At 41.6% G+C, this 21,054-nt stretch overlaps 1 protein-coding gene across 2 annotated transcripts in view; it reads right to left on the bottom strand.

Moving 5' to 3' along the window:
* Positions 1-21,054, bottom strand: part of ntn1a (netrin 1a) — a 46,451-nt gene that overhangs the window by 3,971 nt on the left and 21,426 nt on the right. The window contains exons 3-6 of one of the 2 annotated variants that reach the window (XM_028416435.1): positions 16,434-16,622; positions 8,707-8,856; positions 6,826-6,879; positions 1,008-1,082 (exon numbers count right to left, since the gene is read on the bottom strand). In XM_028416435.1, the coding sequence (XP_028272236.1) occupies positions 1,008-1,082; positions 6,826-6,879; positions 8,707-8,856; positions 16,434-16,622 (468 nt within the window). The remainder of the gene's footprint in view (positions 1-1,007; positions 1,083-6,825; positions 6,880-8,706; positions 8,857-16,433; positions 16,623-21,054) is intronic. The other variant, XM_028416442.1, reaches the window with a different exon arrangement.

The raw sequence follows: 21,054 nt of genomic DNA, 5'->3' as shown, positions 1-21,054 counted from the left end.
TTAATTTTATCATCATGATAAAAGAAAAAAAAACTTTTTTTTCACTTAAATTTGGAGCATCATCCAACAAATCAAAAACAATAAGAGGTCCATGCATAGATTGGAACCTAAGTCCTTTCTCACGACACCAGCAGCGAGGTAGGCATTGATGGAAACAGAGGTGTCTATAAGCTGACCCCCTAACTCCTCCAAATCCCTGCAGAACAAAGCCAATGCCTGTCCGTCAAGCTGCTGAAGTATGCTGCAGGATGCTGCTGCTTGGTTGACCAGTTCGGCTGCCTGACTTGAATCAGGGGAGGGGATGGAGGGGCGGGAAGAGGGGAGAGGTCATACGTCTTATCCACACCTTGAATGGCGTGGCAGACGAATGGTCACAGGAATGCAGCAGGAGTCCGTGGTTGGGGGGGGGGGGGCGCTGCCATAATGAGGATCTCTTAGACAGCACCCACTGACTGTCACACTGCCTCTGCTTTATCTGCTCAGGTCTTAAATGCTAGCTCGGAGATAACCCTTCACCCACACAGACACACACACAAACCTCTGCCCTCCTCTATATCCTGGCTTTTCTCCTTCCTTTCTCTCTCTTTCTGTTTGCCCACTTCTCTCTTCCTTCTTGAAGATTCTGTTTGATCCTTTATCACTGCTCGCTGAAAGCTGGAGTAAGTCATCAGTACTATGCCTCCCTTGTAAACTATAGGCAGCTCCTCTGCAACGTGCTGAGCTTGATGTATAGATGGAAGGTATACTGAGCTCAGCAATAAAAAGTATGTCCCAAAAAAAGCACATTTGGCAGCCATTTTCTCAGTATTTAATCAGTGGAAGAAAATGTTCCACAATAAAAATAAAAAAAAAAGTTCAATACAGATTATTTGTCCCTGCAGACTGACAAACAGTTTATTACTTAAAGCCAGTGAAGAAGGAAGCTGGATTCTTCCATCAGAGCACATGTTTTTAAGCTTCCCTGAAGAAATGAATGTCAATCTGAGACATGTTGTCTGTTCACTCACCGTAATCTTTCTTGCAGTACTTCTTCATGTTGATTTTCAGTTTGCCTTTAGACGCTTTGCAGTAAGAGTCACAGTCTGCAAACAGAACACAGAGAAAATGCAGTTAGGAGTCTACAAAGAAAAGACAAAGAATCTCGATGTGATGATACATCATGAAATGCTTCTGTTTTATTTCTAGTCATGGGAAAAGGCTGAACAGCATGCATGGCTGTTTATTCGTTAATGAACTTAATGTGTCAAACATAAAAAATATAAATAAAATTAACAGAATTATATTAGATAATATGCTATTTATTAAAAATAATAAAATATATTTAGAATAATTAATAACAATGAAAATACTTCTCAAGCAGACATAAATTATTTAAGAATAGCTTTTAATGTTAAATGTTTACAATATTTTATATTAATTCTCTATTTCTAGATTCAAAATATATGAGTTATTTTTTATTGTTAAATACAACAGTGAACCAGACAAAATTGAGCCACATTTATCTTGTTGTTTTTTTTTTTAATCTGAAAAAACATTTTGCTTAAAAGTCATCTGTCTGACTGGCTGATGCACATCTGTCTAGTTGGATAGTGTTGTCATAATGTGACTTCTGGAATAACTGCAGGCATGCTTTATGGGCTGGTTGTGGTGCAAGTACTTCAACACACATACACTCCATGTGTGTAATTGTTCCTATGTGCACAGCTGATGTTTCCAGCAGTGGTTTTAAGGGACTACAAATTATCACTGCCATCTACCCACTTGTCAGACTGTGGGAATGAGTCAGGCCAAAGCAGACCACCCTCCTTCCATTTTAACCCCCCCACAATCTCCAGTCCAAATCTCACCTCTCTTGTCACCTCAGCCCCCAACCTCCTGAAAAAAATAACCCTAGGATCACTTCAAGGCCCCACTGAGGACCATGTCAGGCTTTTGCATTTATTGCAGTGTGGACGCAGGGGAGGGGGTCGAAAGAGCGCTTAGGGCTGGCAGCTTTTTGAGGGAGTGGAAGGTGGTGCTGGGGGGTGGTGAAGGGGGTCAATGCCACACAAAGGGAGGTCAGGAAGGGAAAATTAGCCATCCATGAAGTGTTAGGCAGAGGACCCTTTTTTTGGAGGGGGGGATAAGTCCACTCTGGGGCAGTGAACAAATAAATACCTCATGCAAGGGGTCACACACATTGGGCTCATGGCTCTTGCATGTATGTGTACGAATGCTTCTTCAGTGCATGAAGAAGAGATAGAAATGATATAAGGATGATTTTTTATCCGGAGATGTCCTCACAAAAAGAAAAAGGAAGGAAATTCCAATCAAGCAATAACACAAGATGTAGCAATCAGTCTGCAATCAGAAAGCAGCAGATAGCGTCAGTTATGGCCCCATGCAATGTTGTCATGCAGCCATCTACTTACAGTCAGAGCCAAAATGATGTGATGTTAGGCCATATCAGGGTGGAAAAAACTCCTAACTTTCCCAACTGCCAAGAACGGAGCTGCGGCACTTATTAACAGCTCTGTGTCTTAATGAGTACAGTTAAAGAAAAGAGCTAGACCAAGAGATGGATGGGCAGGGAGCTGTAGTGTCAGAGAGTGATGGGACAGTGGAAGAAGAAGGATTGGAGCTTTTCAGTCAGCCTGAATATGAACAAACATCACTGATGTGACCAGATCTTTGCTTCATTCCTTTACTCGCCTTTATACTCCATTTCAATGCGGTTGCCAAGGGAACTCCATGACAAGAAAAAATGCACCCCCCCCCCCCCCCAAAAAAAAGGGAGGAGGTGGAAGAGTGGATGCTGGTAGAGAGCGAAGGGGTGGAGAGGTTGACAAAAAAAGACAGGAGTGAAATTTACCAGGAGGGGGTGGGAAGACGAAGAAGAGGAAGAGGAGGTCCAGGGTTTTAAGCAAAGTCTTGCAAACTGTTTAGCTCAGAGCTGTTGTGGATGGTAGTAAATAAAGAGAGAGTAACAACAATATGCAAAGTAAATGAAACAGTGGAGTCCATATGAGCTGCACCTGATTACCATGTAAATGATCGAAAGGGGGGCCGTGGAAAGGAAGCTTTGTTTTCTCGTAACCCCCCCTTGATGCCATCATGATACTTCCCTTTGATAGCCTTTCGTTCCCCATTAGTGTACCCCTGAGACACAGCTCCGGGCCCCGCTGAGAGCACCCCGAGATCCCCATTTAGGGCCAGGCAGTCCCCTACCGTGAGGACAAATGTTCCCTTTGTGTGCGTGTTACAAGCAGGAGAAGTGGAAGCAGTCCTGTAGTACTGAGCTAAAATGTGCTTTGGGTGTTCTGAGTAGATGTAGTTACTACAGCGCTTTGTCTCCTGCCTTTCAAAGGACTGAGGAGTGTGTAACTGAGAGGTGGACCTTTGCCCCTTCTATCAAAGTACAGTACAAGCCTTTAAGCTAATCGTTTCCATTACAGCAGCTTCAGGACAGAATACAGTGCTGCACAGTTCTGTGTGTTTGACTCAATACAGCAACACCAACACCTGCGTTTGGTTCAGCATTAATGCCTTAGATGTCCAGACTATGGATGCTCTATGGATAAAAGACTCCACACTCCACACCTCAATAAGAATTGATTGGCAGGGTGGTATCAAAAGTAGCACCAGAGCAGTGAGACAAGGAGTTGTAAATGACGCCCCAACAGGGAGGGTTTTCTCCCTCAACCGGACTGATTGAGAAACAAATTGTGGCAAATAAAGCATGTAATTAGATTATAGAGCCCAGTGTGCTGCCCCGCACTGTTCTCCTCTGCTCTGCACTGGGCTGCTCACATCAGAGCTGTGAGTCTGGATCCTGTCCAGGAAAGACACAGAGAGAGAAAGGAGGAAAGAAAGAAGAAGACACCCCCTCCCGCTTCTTTCCTCGTTGTATTGTCTGTGCGTAAAAGGTGGTTTGTTTTCAGGGGGCAGCGAAGAGGCTGCTACAATTCTTGACCTGATTTGAGATTTTACTTTTGGGTGGCGTGCAATCAGTTTTGATGAGCTGGGCCGTCCTGTGTTACTGTAACTGATGACTTTCAGATGAGTCAGTGGGGACTCCTCTTGGTTAGCTCAGACACGCAGAGAGGAAATAACTCTGCCAAGAATTCATAGCATTAAAAAGCTGAAAAAGTTAAAATGCATGTAGAAGTTTGATGACAATTTGATACTGTGCACATCTATTTTTGGCCCTGTTTATAAAAAAAAAACGTCTTTTACTATTATTTATCCTCTAACTCTTGGCATAACTAGACTGCACGCTGACATGACTGTAATGTCCGGTGGAGTGCTGGACAGGGTGTGTAAAGCAAGACTCATGTCCAAAAAATCTGAGGAGGGGTCCACCACAGATTCTGATCACTTCCAGCCTCCGACACACACACACACACGCACATGTTAGTCCTTATGAGCATCATCATCGTCACTCAAATTCTCCCTCTCCTCATCATCATTAGTTACTTTCACATCCTGTGTATTCTGACAGGCCAGGGCGGCCATCGCAGGTCATCAGCAGTTAATCTCCTCCACATTTCGTTGCCGTGCAGACGTCTCTGTCATGACCCGTGGGAGTGGCGACTCACACCATCCATGACCCAACAGCACAATGTGTGTTTTGTCTGGGCCACACCATCGGAGGTATTCTCCATGCATTCCAGCCCTCCGTGTGGTCGAAAAAGGGGGAGTGCTGCTGCTGGAGACAAATTAATATCCACTCCATCTTCCCCTCGTACACCCCTCTATTCACCCCCTTCATAACCACACCAACTATACTCCCCTCCTTCCAGTGAGGGGCAACAAGACACCTGCCTCACAGCTGTCAGCCCAACACCCTGACCTTGCATTCATGCATGTTTGTCTTTTCCTTTGTTGTCTTTTTTCATCGTGTATTATCCTCTTTCCAATTTTTATATAGTGGTTTTCCACTAATTTTTCCTCTTAATATTATAAATATGTCCTTTAAAATGATTGATATCTCGCACTTTGTTGTGAAATCACACTGCAATTTTACTTGTGTTACTGCAAGGATTAGTAGTTAGGATATTTTGTGTTAAAAAATCCACACACTTTACATCTGTTTGTAATCAAAGCTAGATGTTATCTTAGCTATTGGAACACCTAGCTGAGTAGAGGTGCGTTTGTTGTACGACCTTCTGAAGAGCTTCAAAGTCTACTGTACAGATCCCCTGGACCTGTAAGCCAGAGTGGGCCAGCGGGATCCTTGGCTACTCATGACTGACTTGACCAACGCAGGATGTCAGTCAACGTGCTGCACCTTATAGTCTGTGTGATTTCAAGCTCTAGGCAGATCAGACTCATGCCCTGTATACCATTGGAAAGGGAAGTAGCGTCACAGTCCAAATCATTACACAGTCTCCTTTAGGCTGTGTTTACATTAGTTCAATAACACTGTGTAATCAGTGGTTGCGATGAGCAAAATATTTTTTTTCTAATACTCTCATCAACAACTGAGATAACATGTAAACCATGTCCTCCTCCTCCTCTCAGCGATCCTTCATTGACGTGAAGAAAATTTCCTTCCTCACAAAAGTAGACAGATTTCTGACAAGGGGGCCCAGAGAAACTCCAGATATTCCAGCTCTGCACCACCCACAGTGTTATGTGAAGACAAAGCGTGAAACAGAGGGAGACGAAGGAGGTGGAAGAGAGTGAAAAGAGGGCCGAAAGAGAAAAGAAAAGATGTGGAGGAGGGTTGCAGGCTGCCGATATTCTGACTGCGCTGTCAATCGAAGCAGTGTGGGGAACATTTGGGTCCTCAGAGGGCCCAACAACAGCTGCAGGAGCCTCTTACACACACACACACACACACACACACAATATGCTGGGCCTCCTGCAACTTCACGGGGGAGAGCCAGATGACTCAAGTTTTTCCATTATGAGGTAGACAGACAAAACATGGATTCTAGGACATGTATGTATTTGTAGTAAGCAAAAATGTAGGTATTTGGAGTTCTTGGGCCCCCATAATGACATTTATAATCTCTTCCTGTTACTAATAATCACAACTGGCAACAGAAAGAGGACTCACCCAAAACCTTCTTGACATGCAAAGGTTATTGCAAGAGATTTGTATTACTAGCATCTGATTTGTCCCACTAAAACCACTTCCACTTTCCCAGCATGTAAAAGGACCACAGTGCTCACCATTCTGACAGTGCTAATGATGCCATTACTGCTATGGTCCTCTCACCATTATTAAACCCACACAGATAACTGATGGTTTTATTTACCACAACTAAACCTGATGACATATATCCTGAGTAAAGTTGGATACAGTATAATTTCAGACAGGAATAATCTAGTGAAGCAATGAAAAAAGTACTACTGACTTTTTGCCTAAAATACATGATCCAGTTCCCTCAATCAGTCCAACTCTTACTTCACAGCATCAGAGAGGAAGGACTGGGAAAGGGGGAGTTTGGAAAGATGAATATCATCAAATCAAACAAACTACCAGGCCCCAGCGCTGTGCACTACACCAACACCCCACTGTGCCGCAGTTAGACTGATTAATTGCGGAAGTGTGAGAGATTAAAGGAGGCACATCCCAGGGTCGCTGCTAATGGATTTAATATTCATGAACCTGCTAATAAGGAGGGGGAAGGCAAGTGGGAACCAATTTATCCTGCAGTCTGTTTTTACACTTGTGATAAAAAAAAATTTGGCTGAGGTGTGGACGTGAAAAATCCCACATCCATTTATTCTTACTTCCACAGCAGTCTCCAGATCCTTTCCTCCAGAAAGAACATGTAGCAACTTACAGATAAATGTACAAAAACAGATGAGATGTTTGACTGTAGTTGTGCTCACCTGAGGGCTCCTCCGTGCTGCTGGACGGGGTGGTAGGAGGCGCGACTGGAATCTCTACTCAAAGAGAAAAATAGACACAAAGAGAGAGCAGTTTATTAAGTGCATCCGTGCGTTTGTGTGCATGCATGGACAGTATGCAACTGTACAGATGTAAGGAAGGATTAAATCAACAAGCTCTGTTTTCATTTTTCATCAGACAAGATTTATGGTTATGGTGCATTTTTTCAACTATAGACTACAATTTTACTATATTATATTATCTTTTTTTTTCTCTCTGGCGACCTGTCCAGGTGTACCCTGTCTTTCGCTCGTAGATAGCTGGGATAGGCTCCAGCCCCCTGTGACCCTGCACTGCAGGACAAAGTGGGTTCAGGAGATTGATATTGATATTGTGTCCCTTAATGTTAGATCCTAATAGCATTACATAAGATCATGGTGACTGTGGAATAAATAAAAATTTCTTCCAACAACCTCTGGCACATTTTATAATCTACAAATGTTATATGTTATTTTACAGCATAAATGGTTGCAGTTATGGTTGAGGATCCATCAACCTTCCAACACTTCCACTCGTCCCTTTTATGTAGACTCCTAATACCGGTAAATGTACCTTTCTTATATGATCTGTGATTTGTTTCTGTTTTCACCATCCTGCTGCAGCGAGAGGCTACAACAGAGCTGTTGGCAGTACAGACTTGATTCTCTCAGCCCTCCTTCAGACTCTCTGCTGTATTTAAAAGCAGGTAGGAAGTTTGACACTAGAAACCATGCATGAGGAGCATGTCAACAAGTCCTTTTATCTCCAAAAGGAGCAGGATGCCAACAGAAGATATAAACATGTGTAATACTTGTATTATTACTGTAAGCAGGTGAGAGTTTGAACTGAGCTGTGAAAGAAAATACTAGATAAAATCATCAGGATACATGCAAAGAATGGGATCAACACACTGAGAGAGTAGTGGTGGTGGTTTCAGCTGTGCAGAGCGTGTATGAGTGAAGAAAGAAAGAATCAAGTCTTTTGAATGAGTAAAATTGCTGCCAACACAATGTCACCTGAAGCCCGGAGGTTCATTTGTTGATCAGCAATCTTTCCTGTATGTTATCTAAAAACTGAACGGGCCTATACAAAGATATATTATGGCTCCATTTAACGGACACTTGGCAAGCACTTTATTTTGCTGTTCCAACAGAGGGATGTTTACTGTGAGGTAACACTAAATCATCATAGAGGGACTATATTTTTACATTACAGCATTTTTCACACCTCAGATCTGACATAAACATTCCCAGAAATCCTATCATGCATTGATTTAATTTATCCATGAAGAGATTATTATTTCTTAGGAGAATTGGGTTCCCACTATTGTTTTATTACAATGGAAAGAGCACCAATTAAAAAGGTGTTGTTTTAGAAAGAGGAGCCAATCAGAGTCCATTGATTATTATTATTAGATGGGGGGGTAATCATATGGGGCAACCCTGAGGCTATTTTACATGTTTTGATTAGGGCATTTCTTGGCATAAAAATGGATACTCAGACACTTGGGCCTGGAGATGGTGCTGTTAACAGCTTTAGGTCTTTAGTCCTATACTTACTACTTAGATTTATGGAAACCAACGAACCAGGAAGGCTGCGCTGCCATAACCTTGAGGTTCACTTTAATGGTGTGTTTATCTAAGCTAGTAGATTTACTGGTCACACCCGAAGTATACTTGTCTGAAGGAAATAATGAGGCGACTTGTCTGCTCTTACAGTGTGTAGCATGTCTGACTGTGTGTGAGATTTTGACTATGTACATATTCAAAAGTGTATAATAGACCTGAAGCCAGGCCACATTTTCCTATAGTGAGGCAGATAGGGTAAAGATGGGTTCCACATACTTATGCAGGGGGCAATGGGCGAGCGGCTCTGCTGGTAGCCTTTAGCACAGCGGTTGCACGTGATACCAGTCACGCCGTCTTTACAGGGACATTGTCCTGTGGTTTGGTTACAGGTTTTGCCAGCAGCACCCACGGGATGGCAATCACATGCTGTGAGGAAACAGAGGAAAGAAAGAGAGGCACAGTGAGTGGTCACACGCACACACGCAGACATGTGGGGAGATACAAACAAATACTAACTACAAAGAGTGCAGGTGGCAGAGCAGCAGCGTGGCAACAATGGTAGAATGGTGAGACAGGTGGAGACGTGCACAGATAGACAGAACTAAGGTCAACAACACAACAACACTTTTTATCCTGAGCACTTAGCATCCATTTGTTGTCATTGTGACACTGCCATGAGCCGCCATGATACATCTTCAGCTTCACTGTGAAGCATGTCTCTGTGTGTGTGGCTATTTGGCACAAATAGAGCTGTATGTGTGAGGTAAAGACAAATGGTCGTGCATGTTTACCAAAATGATCAAATAATGGAGGCTAATCCTAATTGCCTGTTTCTGATTTATGTCAGGCTTTGAACGTCAGCCCAAAACGTCTGTCACACTTCCTCCCAAACTGGGGGGTCTATCCAACACACATGCTTCAGGAATGTAATCATTTTCCAGTTGCTCACACTTATCCAAATGCTTAATTTAAATCACAGCCAATCCCATCAGGTTGGAAATCAATAGTTTGTCTGAGAGTTGTTTCTTTTCGTCTGTTTTACAGGTGTAAATAGTTAGTGAGTAGGATGGATTAATGGTCTTCCACACAGACCGTACACTGTGAATTCAGACAGTTTAATCTAGACCAGAACACATTTTCTAATTTATCACCATTTTTCCTAAAAAATGTGTTTTCTCACCAAGCTCTCACCACACTATTTCTCACCATGTTTGTGTTTATTTGCTGGAAAACCTGTGATGCTAACATACAGCCTTGAGGTTACTAGAACAGCTCTGCTCATTCTTTGCTACTCCCCTTTGGATTGTGTGTGTGTGTGTGTGTGTGTTGTATCACTCGTCACTCTGAACAGATCAACTGACTTAATGTACTTTGAGGTTTCTGGGGGTATTTAGTGGGTTAGAGTTTCCTTTGTTTTTAAGCTCACAGGCTGGTCGGCCCACACAGACAAAAACAGCTTCAAAATAATGTGTTCATTTTGTCGCCTGAAGTCTTTGATGTGTATCAAACAAATTCATCCTGAAGCTTATTGTTTGTACTATAGTTTTTACTACATGTTACCTGGAGGGATTAAATAAGTGTCAAATGTTCTATTACTCTATGTTCATTTTAGGAAAGCTATATTCACTTTGACCTAGAGCGGTGATACGGCGGTTATTCAATCAGGCTGCAAAACAGGCAAGCTCTCGGGGAGATCCATATTACCATGCGCCTCAGGGACAAGACTGCTGTAAAGCTGTAATGTAATATGCTATCTGTTCTCTTTATTACTGACCTCTGACTCCTGGAAACAACATAGTTGTTGTTTGGTGAGATATTCTGACAAGTGAGGTATGACAAGATGTCACCATGTGCATTCTTGTAGGAGAGTCTGTGTTCCACCGTCTCACCTCCCTCTTTATCGCACCCTCTTTTATCTCTATTGCCTGTTTCCTGACTTTAAGCTTCTGTTGCTGCTCTTATCTGTCCTTGGTGTGTGAGTACTCATGCTGTTCTTATCAGACACTGAAAGCCTCCCTAAAAGTGTGTGTGTACCTATTAGTACCTTTATCAGACCAATCTGTCACCGCTTTCATTGCTTTGTCGTGTTGAACAGAAGGGACTTGCACACACTCTCGCGCACACACACACAGAGCCTCAGCAAACCCAGTAAACAGCGTGGAGACCACTCCAGCACGTCTTCAGGCCTGTAAATTTTGGAGTGTGTCAGGGGAGTTCGAGGGCAAAGTGAGTTTCTGGTTGGAGCTTCAGAGAGCTCAGGTTATGTTTTTAAGAGCATGTGCCCATAACCGCAGCTCAAAGCCTGGAACCTGCTTGTAAATCACAGCGCACAGCACATGGTGTACAGGTGGGAAACCTGCAGCCTCCTCCTCCTCCTCCTCCACATTTGGTCGTCCTCACTGAGTGAGTCGCAGTCCTGTCAGATGACAAATTGGTTGACTGTCTGGATGGATGACACACCTGTTGGGTTACTTACTCCAGAGGTGTGAGAGAGTTTCTAGTTGTAAGTGTGTGTCCACTTAAACGGTTAAGTGGCTGTGTGCTCTGCTTCACAGCTACTTCAGATGGCTCAGGGAGATATGGAGACCAGAGAGGAAGAGGCCTTTTACAGCAGGAAAGCTCGAGAGATGTTTAGGATAAGAAGTGTATGTATGTACGGGAACTTTTGGTCTTTTTCTAACAGCACAAATTTGATTAGGCATGTGTCCATATGAAGACAGAATTCCTAAAATGCTAAATTAAAGCCATTCCACAAGGAGTTGCATACAAATGAATGAAACATTCTCCTAGTTCATGGAGACACTTCTTTAAAAGTCTGGGATTGCACAATGTGAGAATTTCAGACTCTATCGTTTAACATAATGCTGGTATTTGAAGTCTGAACACCACTCCCACCTCCCCTCTGTTTGGTTTGTGCGTACTGTGCCAGTAAGAATAATTTGTTGGCCCTGGAGTCAAGCCAAGCTACCCGCGTCTGTGTTCTATTATAATTAGGTTCTGCTTCTCCACAAATATCTATGGAGAGCTGTTATTGGGGCTGTTGTGCTATACATAAACAGCTTTCAATATGACAAGTTCAGAGGGTGTGTCTTGCTTGGTGTGTTGTTTTGATTGATCAGAATAATAGGCTGCAAGACAGCACCCAAGATGTTGAACACAAGATGATTCTGTGAATGACGATTAATGCAGGACACTGCACATGTGTGTGTGTGTGTGTTCTAATTGAAAACATGCCCATATCAGCACACCCACTGAAAATACAAAGCTGAAAGTGAAGTCATGAAAAGCAATATTTTTCAAATCCCAGGCAGAAAACATTTTATGTGTGGTCAATAAAAAAAACCTGTGTCAATGGGAGACATATGCTGAGGAGAGGGAAGGAGGTTTCTAGCATGCTATTTTGATTGAAACAGACTATCCCTCAATCAAAGCCTAATTGTCCTATGTATGCAAAATATGTTCCTCATCATCCAGCTGACCAATGTAATTATATGATGGTTGATGTTCAGATTTGAAGGCTGCGAAGCTTGAATTCAGTCCATCAGTCACAGAACCATCGCCAACCTGCTCAAGCTTGTTGTTATTAATTTTAGATCGTCCTATGAGTTGAACTAATCTAGAGCAGGCTTTATTATTTAGTGTAGTCCTCAGTACGTTAGTATACACATTAATGAGGCAATTTGTGAAATTGAAAGTTTAAAAATGAACTAAAGTTAATAAACAGAGTTTGAAGAAAAAACCATGACGCCATTTCTAATACACCCATCCTGGGCTATAAGCAGACTTTAGCCACCTTTTGCTCTCCAGTGTCTGCTCCCTGGACAATCAACTGGACTACATGGCAACAATATAAGACATTTCTACACTGAATATGTATTATAGCTCTGCACTATCTAAAGAGCTCATTGAAAAGCATTCTGAGTTTGCACTCTTGCTCAATGAGGGGTGACGTGTTATACATTTTGGCATGTGAATGTAGCCACCAGGCAGGGCTCAATCTGCAGTGGATAGCTCTCTGCTGTCTAATGGCCTCCTATGGAAATGAGCTGCTTTCTGACAGGATTGTATTACACATATAAAAGCAAACTCTTGCCCAACCTGCCCACGCTCCTACAGCGCTCACTCTCTTCCAAAAGCCACACAGCAAAAGTTCCTCTCTATTCTCTGAGTTCAATAAATAACCAAAGCTCTTAATTGCTGTCACTTCAGTGCAGTGCTCACACTGCTTGAGGAGCAGACAGAAATTAGTTCTGCGGTTTGAGTTTCGTTGAATTATCCTGAGTTATGATGTGGTAAACCTGAGAGAATCTGGCAGGGAAAGATTTTGACAGCAAATAAAGGTGTCTGATGCAGGGAAACAGTGGTGTGTGGTAACTTTGTTAAGTTCATTAGCAAAGAGAGAGAGAGAGAGAGAGAGAGAGAGAGAGAGAGAGAGAGAGAGAGAGAGAGAGAGGTCATGTAATACAGTGACACTTTTCTTTAAAGCCTTCATCTGTAATTTCCCAGATATATTTTCCAAAAATGTTTCAATTGGCAAAAGAGTCGGGTCTTGCTTCATATCATTTGTCAGCTTGGGGTAATTACCGCAGATCTTTTATTATAAGTCTATTTTGATGTAACTGAATACCTCAGTAGACGTTGGACAGTGTTTGCTTATAATTACATAGGGCTGGGAAAGGTGGGAGATGCATAAACTCTGGCAAATTTCATGGATTAAACTGAACAAAACCGTTTGGGTAAGCTGACAATGTTATAAACAATGATGAAATCAGTTTATACTTCACTCTGGTGAGAGGCAGCAGTGAACGTGAAGGAGTTAACAGGGAAAAAAAAAACTTGTGTGTGTGAGATGATTTAGTTTTTTAGTAGTTGGGAACTCTGATGTAATGTATGACATGACTGCACTCCTACAATGAGCCTGTGGGACTGTCATTATCTTAAAACAATAACATTATTATAGATTATATCATGTGATTGTTCCGAGCTTCTATTGTACTGTGTGGAGGTAATTTTTTCAACACGTGGAAACTGTGCATGGTGGTACTGATGTAAAGTTGTGCTGATTAGACTAATAACTAATGACTACAGCTGCAAGTGGAAATAATGTTGATGATCAATTATTCTTCTAATTACCTTATGAATTATCCATTTACAGTATAATTTGGTCAATAAAGTGTCAGAAAAAGTGAAATATTATTATACTAAATATTAATAAAAACAGGAAAACTAAATTTTAAAATTTAGGAAAAATGTTTTGTTACTGGATTTATCTTCTCTGAAAATGCAACTGCAACAGTTTAGCATTAAATATAAACATATTCTGAATAGATTACTTCAACCTCATCTTCTATTATTTTTATATCAAACACTGATTGAATATGGCACTCACGCAACAGTGCCAAAGTAGACTGAAACCATGGAGTCAGGCTGATGGTGTTGTTTAGTCTGGCAAAAACATTAAAAACCCAATTTTTCCTTCATCTTTTTTTATTTCTAACTGCTTCGATTTAGAGTGAAACCCAGTAAACAAGATGAAAATAAAGCCATGAGAATTAACTGCTCCATTTGAGTCTTCCCTTTGTCTTGAAACATCTCCTCCTAAAATAAAAATGGCAACAAAAAAAGCCAGATATCTTCTGGTGGCTGGTCTCCATGTGGTGTTTGTTAGCGAGGCCTGTTTATCAAACTAGTTTTATGCTAACGAAACAGGCTGATCTGCCATCAGCTAACAATTTCACTAAGTTAATAGCTCATTAATAAGCAGTTTGACCAGCAAGTATTGAATTACCGTAAAATTTTAGAGGGACTAACCGTTTGTTGTAAAAGTTCATTTGAAACAGTTTCCTCAGTGAGCTGAGAGCACCATGCACAGTCAGTAAAGATGTGAAAACCAGCCTTCATAGACACAACATCCATGCATAGGAGAAAAAAAACAGATCCATCTGAGATGCAGCGTCACATACTATAGATCACTTTGGTGCAGATTTTAGGTCTATACCAGGTGCATTTTTTACATCATGTCTCATTTATCCAAGGTTTTCTAACAGAGAGCTAGTCACCATAGTTGTATGAGAACACATTTCCACATCAGGGGAAACATATTTTTCTGTTTTATATTCATGGTAAAAACATTTTTATCATAACATGAACTGAGGTTTTCATTCATATTCCATTGCTTTAATTTGGTTTGTCTGCTTAAGAATTGGAACGACAACAAAAAAACAATAATGTAGCCTGATGGTTTTCTTGTTGTTGTCTGCTTGTCTCTCATTTTTGTGGCCCTCACCAGTGAAATCAATATGAAAAAAGTAAAAGCACTCTGTAATTATGTGCAATATGTTGTATATGAACCATTGCTGTCTGAAATTAGAAATACATCGAATATAATTTAAGGTTTTACCAAACCAAAATAAAATCCACTCTATGTGGTATATATGTATTTTAACATACTTGCACCAGTAAATGCACAGCTGGAGCATCTTACTAGAAGAAGAAACAAACCCTCCAGTGAATTTGAGTTATGAGATGCTGAAAGAATCAAGTCTTGGACACATGAGAAGGGATGTAAAAACAACAACGCAAAAAAAAGGGTTAAATCTCCACAATAAGCGGGCCTGCTAGACACAGCAGAGGATAGGGGTTAATGATACACAACGTCCCATCGTGATGAATGTGTGTTTGCATTCCTGGCCGACAGGAGAATGGGCCCAAAGCCACAGAAGGTGTTAAAAGTCACGTTAGGAATATTGGTCATGAGTGACTGGAGGATGGGGTGAATAAGTCTGGAAAACTTTGTTATCAATTAGTGTTCATGCAGAGGAGAAAAATATGCTTTCTATGGTTGCTGGATGTTGGGAATTTAATGGGACCAACATTGTTTAACGCTGCATGTGTTTGATGTATTTTTTGCTGCAGCATCACAAAGCATGCCAACACAGGAGGACAGACATGTTTCATCAACTGGATTAGTCATGAGCGCAGCTGAATAAAACTCATCTCAACAAAGCATCCTTTAATCTAAGCTAACATCAGATTCCTGATGGTATTACATCGGTCTTCTGTCAAACGGACTGAGGTCAGCTTATTTATTTACTTCCTGCTGAATGATATAAGAAAACTCGGGCTTAAACTGTCAACAGGCAGCTAATATTTCCTCACAAGCTGCCTTTGGAGATGAGCGTTCTGAACCCCTCAAACAGGTATGCATGCTTATGTGTGTACAGGCTCTATCTATACAGAGGTGTCTCTGGGCTTGTTTGCACAGGGATTCAGCTCCTGTTATCTTTCCCTGCAGCTATAGGAGAGGTGCGAAAACATTTCTCTCTCTTTTCAGTCACCCTCACCTCTTCCTTCTCCTCCTCCGCCTCGCTTTCTTTGACCCTTATTAGCTACGGTGAGGGCTGATGGCAGGCAATTCATCCAGCAGTGTGCACACCTGTGTATGGGTGTGTTCCCTCTGCCTTCTTCCTCTTCTTATCCCTCCCTCCCATCTTTCACTCTCTTGCTGCCCCCGTCTGATCCTGGCTTTTGCTTTGTTTCCTCTTTTTCTTTTCTCCCCGTCTTGTAGGCCTCGCAACGATCTCCCATTTGTCTTTGACCTGCACCGGAGATCACTTCACACCTCAGCTCTGTTTGTTTTGCTTGTCCTGTCATCCCCTTGCCCCACCTCGAACTGCACCAAATAACTCAATGTCGATGAGGGAACACCCAGCCCAACCCGCCCATAGCAGAGACCCCCACAATCCCAGAAGACCCCCAACTCATCTCTGCTGACAGAGGGAGATGAGGGTGAGACAGACTGAGGAATGTAAAGATTGCGTGCTTCCCCCCATTTCCTGTAATTCTTCTTTAAGTGTTTCCTACATAATCTCAGAAGTGGCTCATATTGAGGATGATAAATGGTGATGCAGTGTTTTGCAATAGTTTTGATAAAATATGTTTATGGATGTAACAGACTGCTTGATGGCCAGAAAGACAACAGAAGACAAAAACCAGCACTGTACCTTTGCAGGCTTTCCTGTGTGAGATGGGTTTCGACAGGTCTCTGTAGTAGCCCTCCTTGCAGTAGTGGCAGTGGCGACCTGCTGTGTTGTGGCGACAGTTGAGGCACACTCCTCCGCTCTTCCTCCCTGATAGTTTGTAGAGCTCCATGTTGAAGCGGCACCGTCGTGCATGAAGGTTACAGTTACAGGCTGTGGAAGCAACACAACAGAGTTCAATTAGTGACTATGAACCTATATTTTCTTTGTTACGACTCCACTGACAGTAGATCAGTTTTCATTACAACCTAATATACTATAACCTAGAACGAATTTAGCCAACACCTCACAGTCACACACAGATATTCTGTTGTATTACTGTTGTGTGTCGCATTTTTATATTTTAACTTCCAAGTATTGAGTCAGACGCACAACAAGAACTGAGGGTGGGTGAGTTTAAACTTCTCCGATAAGGAGGTCAACTGCTCCATGTTTCTCTCGTCCTCCTCCACTTATACTTTTCTGTTTCTTTCTCAAATACTTTTCTCCCTTTTTTCTTTTCCTCAAGGTTGTCTTCTGCCTTCCAGAGTCCATATACTGTACTAAACAGAAAGTAAAGGCTTGGCATTACCATTCCTCCCTTCCCTGCAAATCCCTGCGAGCTTATGTGGGACCCCTCTCTTGCAGGCTTGTTTACTGATGAGTACAGTTGCCAGTGCTGAGTTTAATTAGCTGGCTGATGTTTATTCATGACTTTCTGGCAGCAAGAGTGAAGCAGACATGCCCAACTTCATTAAGGCTGGCCGTCCGAGACACCGGTCCTCCACCACCACCACCGCTACCACAGACACATTCATGCATTATTAAGTGGAACACTTCTGATACAAGTCATGGCGCTGCTATGTGTCTTTGTATCTATGTATGTGTATGTACAGGATGCTATCTAGGTCCAAATGGAGTCCCCTGGTTAACATGTCTGTGTATTCCAGCACCACCTCTTTGCCTCTTTAGGCTTTTTTTTTAAACCTTCTGTCAATCACAATGGAGGTAGGTTAAGGACCTTCCCTTTAACATCCCTCAAACTGCCTCTGTGTTTAGTCTGTGTACATTTCTGGTTGTTTTTCTTACAGATCGTGTCTGTTTGGCACTCCAGAGACGCTCTCTCTCTTCTCCAAGGACCTAATTACAATATCTAAAATACATATGCACACATACACACACACCAGTTCGCTGTGTGTGTGTGTTATCTGTAGTGACTTGGCTTTCTGTCTTTCCTGTAGGACAGCAGGGGTTTAATTAGTGACAACTCTCTGCTTACTGTCCCTCATCAGAGGAAATCACACACACACACACACAAGCGTGTGCATAAAAAACAAACAGTTTGTTAATGCTGTGAGACTGCAGAATTATAATAATTCCACAATATTCTCTGGGAAAAAACAACAGGTTCTACCTTGAGTCAATTTTGGTAAAACTGACCAGATTAGTGACACAGATCTGATGTTTTCTTGTTGTCTTAAGCTAGATTTACACCTGTTCATGACTTGCTTTGTTAAGTCTTTCAGACAGCGAAGATGATTCTTTCCTTTCTGGCTCCATGGAAAACCCCTTCAAGCAGAATGATAGCCACAACATGATACAGTGGATCTAGACACGTAACTAACATAAAACAAATATAACTAGTACATTAAAAAGAATGAGGGATAAAAGGGCTTAAAACTTATATAAATTTAGGCTGTAAGTGCCACTTATTTTAGCCACAGAAATCACATGATAACACACCAGATTAAATGATTCCCTGTTTAGACAGCGCTTAAATGGTCTGTGTTTGAACCTTGAGCTGTCTGTCAATCCAGCCTGTGAATGCCGGAGGGCAGGTTCAGTCTTTTCTGAGTGAGCTCTAGGCTTCAGTTGGTGAAAGCTATCACAGGTAAACCAGGATCACTGTAGAGAGACGTAAAGCCAGTGGAGGATCAGTGTACAGCCTGAGACCTGCAGACAGGTCTCTGTTACACTACAAAGATTGTCTCACACCCTACCTAAAACACAGCCCCTGTGAAAACAATGCTGTTACCCTGGAGGGCATGTTGGTTGTGGCCAGGACAGTATACGGGGTGGATGTGGAGGTGTGGGACTGAGCGCCGTATTGTGTTCATTATCTCAGATAATGGGGATGAATGAAAACCTCTTTGGAAGCTTGCTCAGGGATACATCGGCATGTAGCCCGGGCAGGGAATTGAACCGCAAACCTGCGTGCATGTTTAAACAAAAAAATCCAAATTACACTGTATAGTGCTGTACAATGTCATCACATGGTACATACGCATCAACTATAGAGTGTCCAATTCCAAATTTGGAGAAGATGTGGAACCGACACTACCTAATGTAATATCTTACAAGCTTAAGAGTGTCTAGTCTAGGAAACAATTTAGGAAGGACAGGGGCTTACTTGGCAACCTGTCCAGGGCATAGATAGCCGGGACAGGCTCCAGGCCCCCTTTGACTGTACTACAGGATAAATCAGGTTCAGAAGATGCATGGATGGATGGAATATAAAGTTTACATATTAATACTTTCCATAGGATTTGAAAAGAGGAAGAGTGTGGGCCTACATGGACTGTTTGTTTGAAATGTTACACTAGAATTGTCTTTTCTCTGTTGCTGATAAACTACCTGCCATCTGTAAAGACTGCTGCACGAATTAGTGCACCAGGTGCATTTCGACAAAGAAAACACCAGACCAAAAACCACCATTTTAATGTGGCCTTTAAGATATAATGATGTGATTTCTATTTTAAGCAATATAGGACATAGTTGGCCTGTTTTCAATTATGCTAATTGCTTCAGTCTGGATAACAAGTGAGTGGCCATCTGTAACTGCCCCCAGGTGAGCAGTAAAAACAAATGTGAACTGTATTTAAAACAAGTGTAGCTGAATTAGCTGGATGACATTAAGTTCACCCAAAGATTTTCAACACCTCCTGCAAACTGTATTTAAATGACAGAATGCTGCATCCTTAATCTTGCAGCTCTTAGAAAAATGTAACCTCCAGCTGAAGAATTTAACAAGAAACTGATTTGTTTATCATGTCTTGCTGTTTCCCGCACATCCCCAGGACACACAAGGCTTCATCACACTGTCTTGCTTGAGTGTGTTTTGGAAAGTTGGCTAATTAGTTTCTTTGAGTGGTTCCCAGCCTCCATCAACTGACCTCAAGTCTCATATCAGCACAGAGGCAGCCTTCCCTCTCCTAATTAGAGGAAAAATTCAAGCAACAGAGCTAGAGGTTGAGGTTAAGCTCATCGTACTTACGATAAGCCTGGTAATTGAGTAATGTTGGTCACATTTTCACTTTGTATCAACAAGCTGGCTTGGCCGCAGATGAGGAAGATGAATGAGGAAGAATGAGTAGCTGCAAAAACTGGAAACAATGAATCATTATCAGCCATATAACCTCAGCCATCAACAGTTTTACTACCAGTCTTCTGCATTGTCTGTGGACTCATACTCTCACAGGTCTTAGAAGATGTTAGACTCCCTGCTGCTGCCACTTCCAGCCCCGACTCAAACAGACCCATAAAACAAACATCCCAGATGTGAGAAAACATAAAAAAATTCTTTAAATGTTCATTTCTTCCTGGATTTGATCATTTCTATGAAAGGAAAGTACTTAAATAAAAATATGTGTGCCATATTACTCCTGTAGAACACTGCTTTTATTTTTAAACTGCTGAGTTTTTTTCATTGCAGACATTACAGACCAGATGAATTTCTTTTTAGCGGGGGACTAAATTGATATATTATGGTTGTGACAGGTAACTGTGGACCACACAAATGAAAAGAATGTGCTTCCTTGATGATGGAACCTCCGAATGAAGACAGATTCAACCATGATGACTGTTTCTCCCAAAACAACAAAGGAATTTCACTTTTTCATAAAGTGCCTCTGTACCCAAAACAGCAAGTAAAAAAATTAAAGAAATATTTATGTTACTCTGCAACTAGGTTGTTCTGTATGTTTTGCTCATGTCAGCCTATAAATCAATTTAATGGCAACTATTAATTCAATTACCTCCTGATTCCAGTCACAGCGTCGGCTCATAATTTAGGCTTTTTATGAGAACTTCATTAGAACAATGCTCCTTTTTGTATTGTGTTGATCCAGACACCAGTATGATACATCAAGGAAATTATTAACTGTGTGTTGTGTACGTGACTGAGATGATAAAATGTTCCTTTAGATAGAATTACAATCATTTAAATTGTGTTTATCTTAAGTATAAAATAAATATCTTAAACTATCTACACTTAACGACTAAATGATTTATGGCGGCCCATTTTTTAATCGTTACTTTTTATACTACATTTATTCAGATCTCTATTCTGGTTATGTTTTGTTAGAAGACAAAACTTTATTGACCAAAGCAAAGACAGAAAAATTCACATCTTTTAAAGAGGCATATAAAGCTTTGTTTTTACACAAACACCTGAAAATATTTTTGAAATGTTTGAAAGAGCAGGCTTAGAAGCTTTTGAAAAAAATTAGGAAACAAAATGAGGAGGAAAAAGGAAGTAATGTGTGAAGTGCGTAGCGGAGCTGGGTGTGAGGACCTGTTTGATGTACATGTATAGTGGAAAGCACCC

Source organism: Parambassis ranga, chromosome 1, assembly GCF_900634625.1.
Source record: "Parambassis ranga chromosome 1, fParRan2.1, whole genome shotgun sequence".
Taxonomy (NCBI): Eukaryota; Metazoa; Chordata; class Actinopteri; family Ambassidae; genus Parambassis; species Parambassis ranga.
This window is presented reverse-complemented; position numbering and strand designations above follow the sequence as displayed.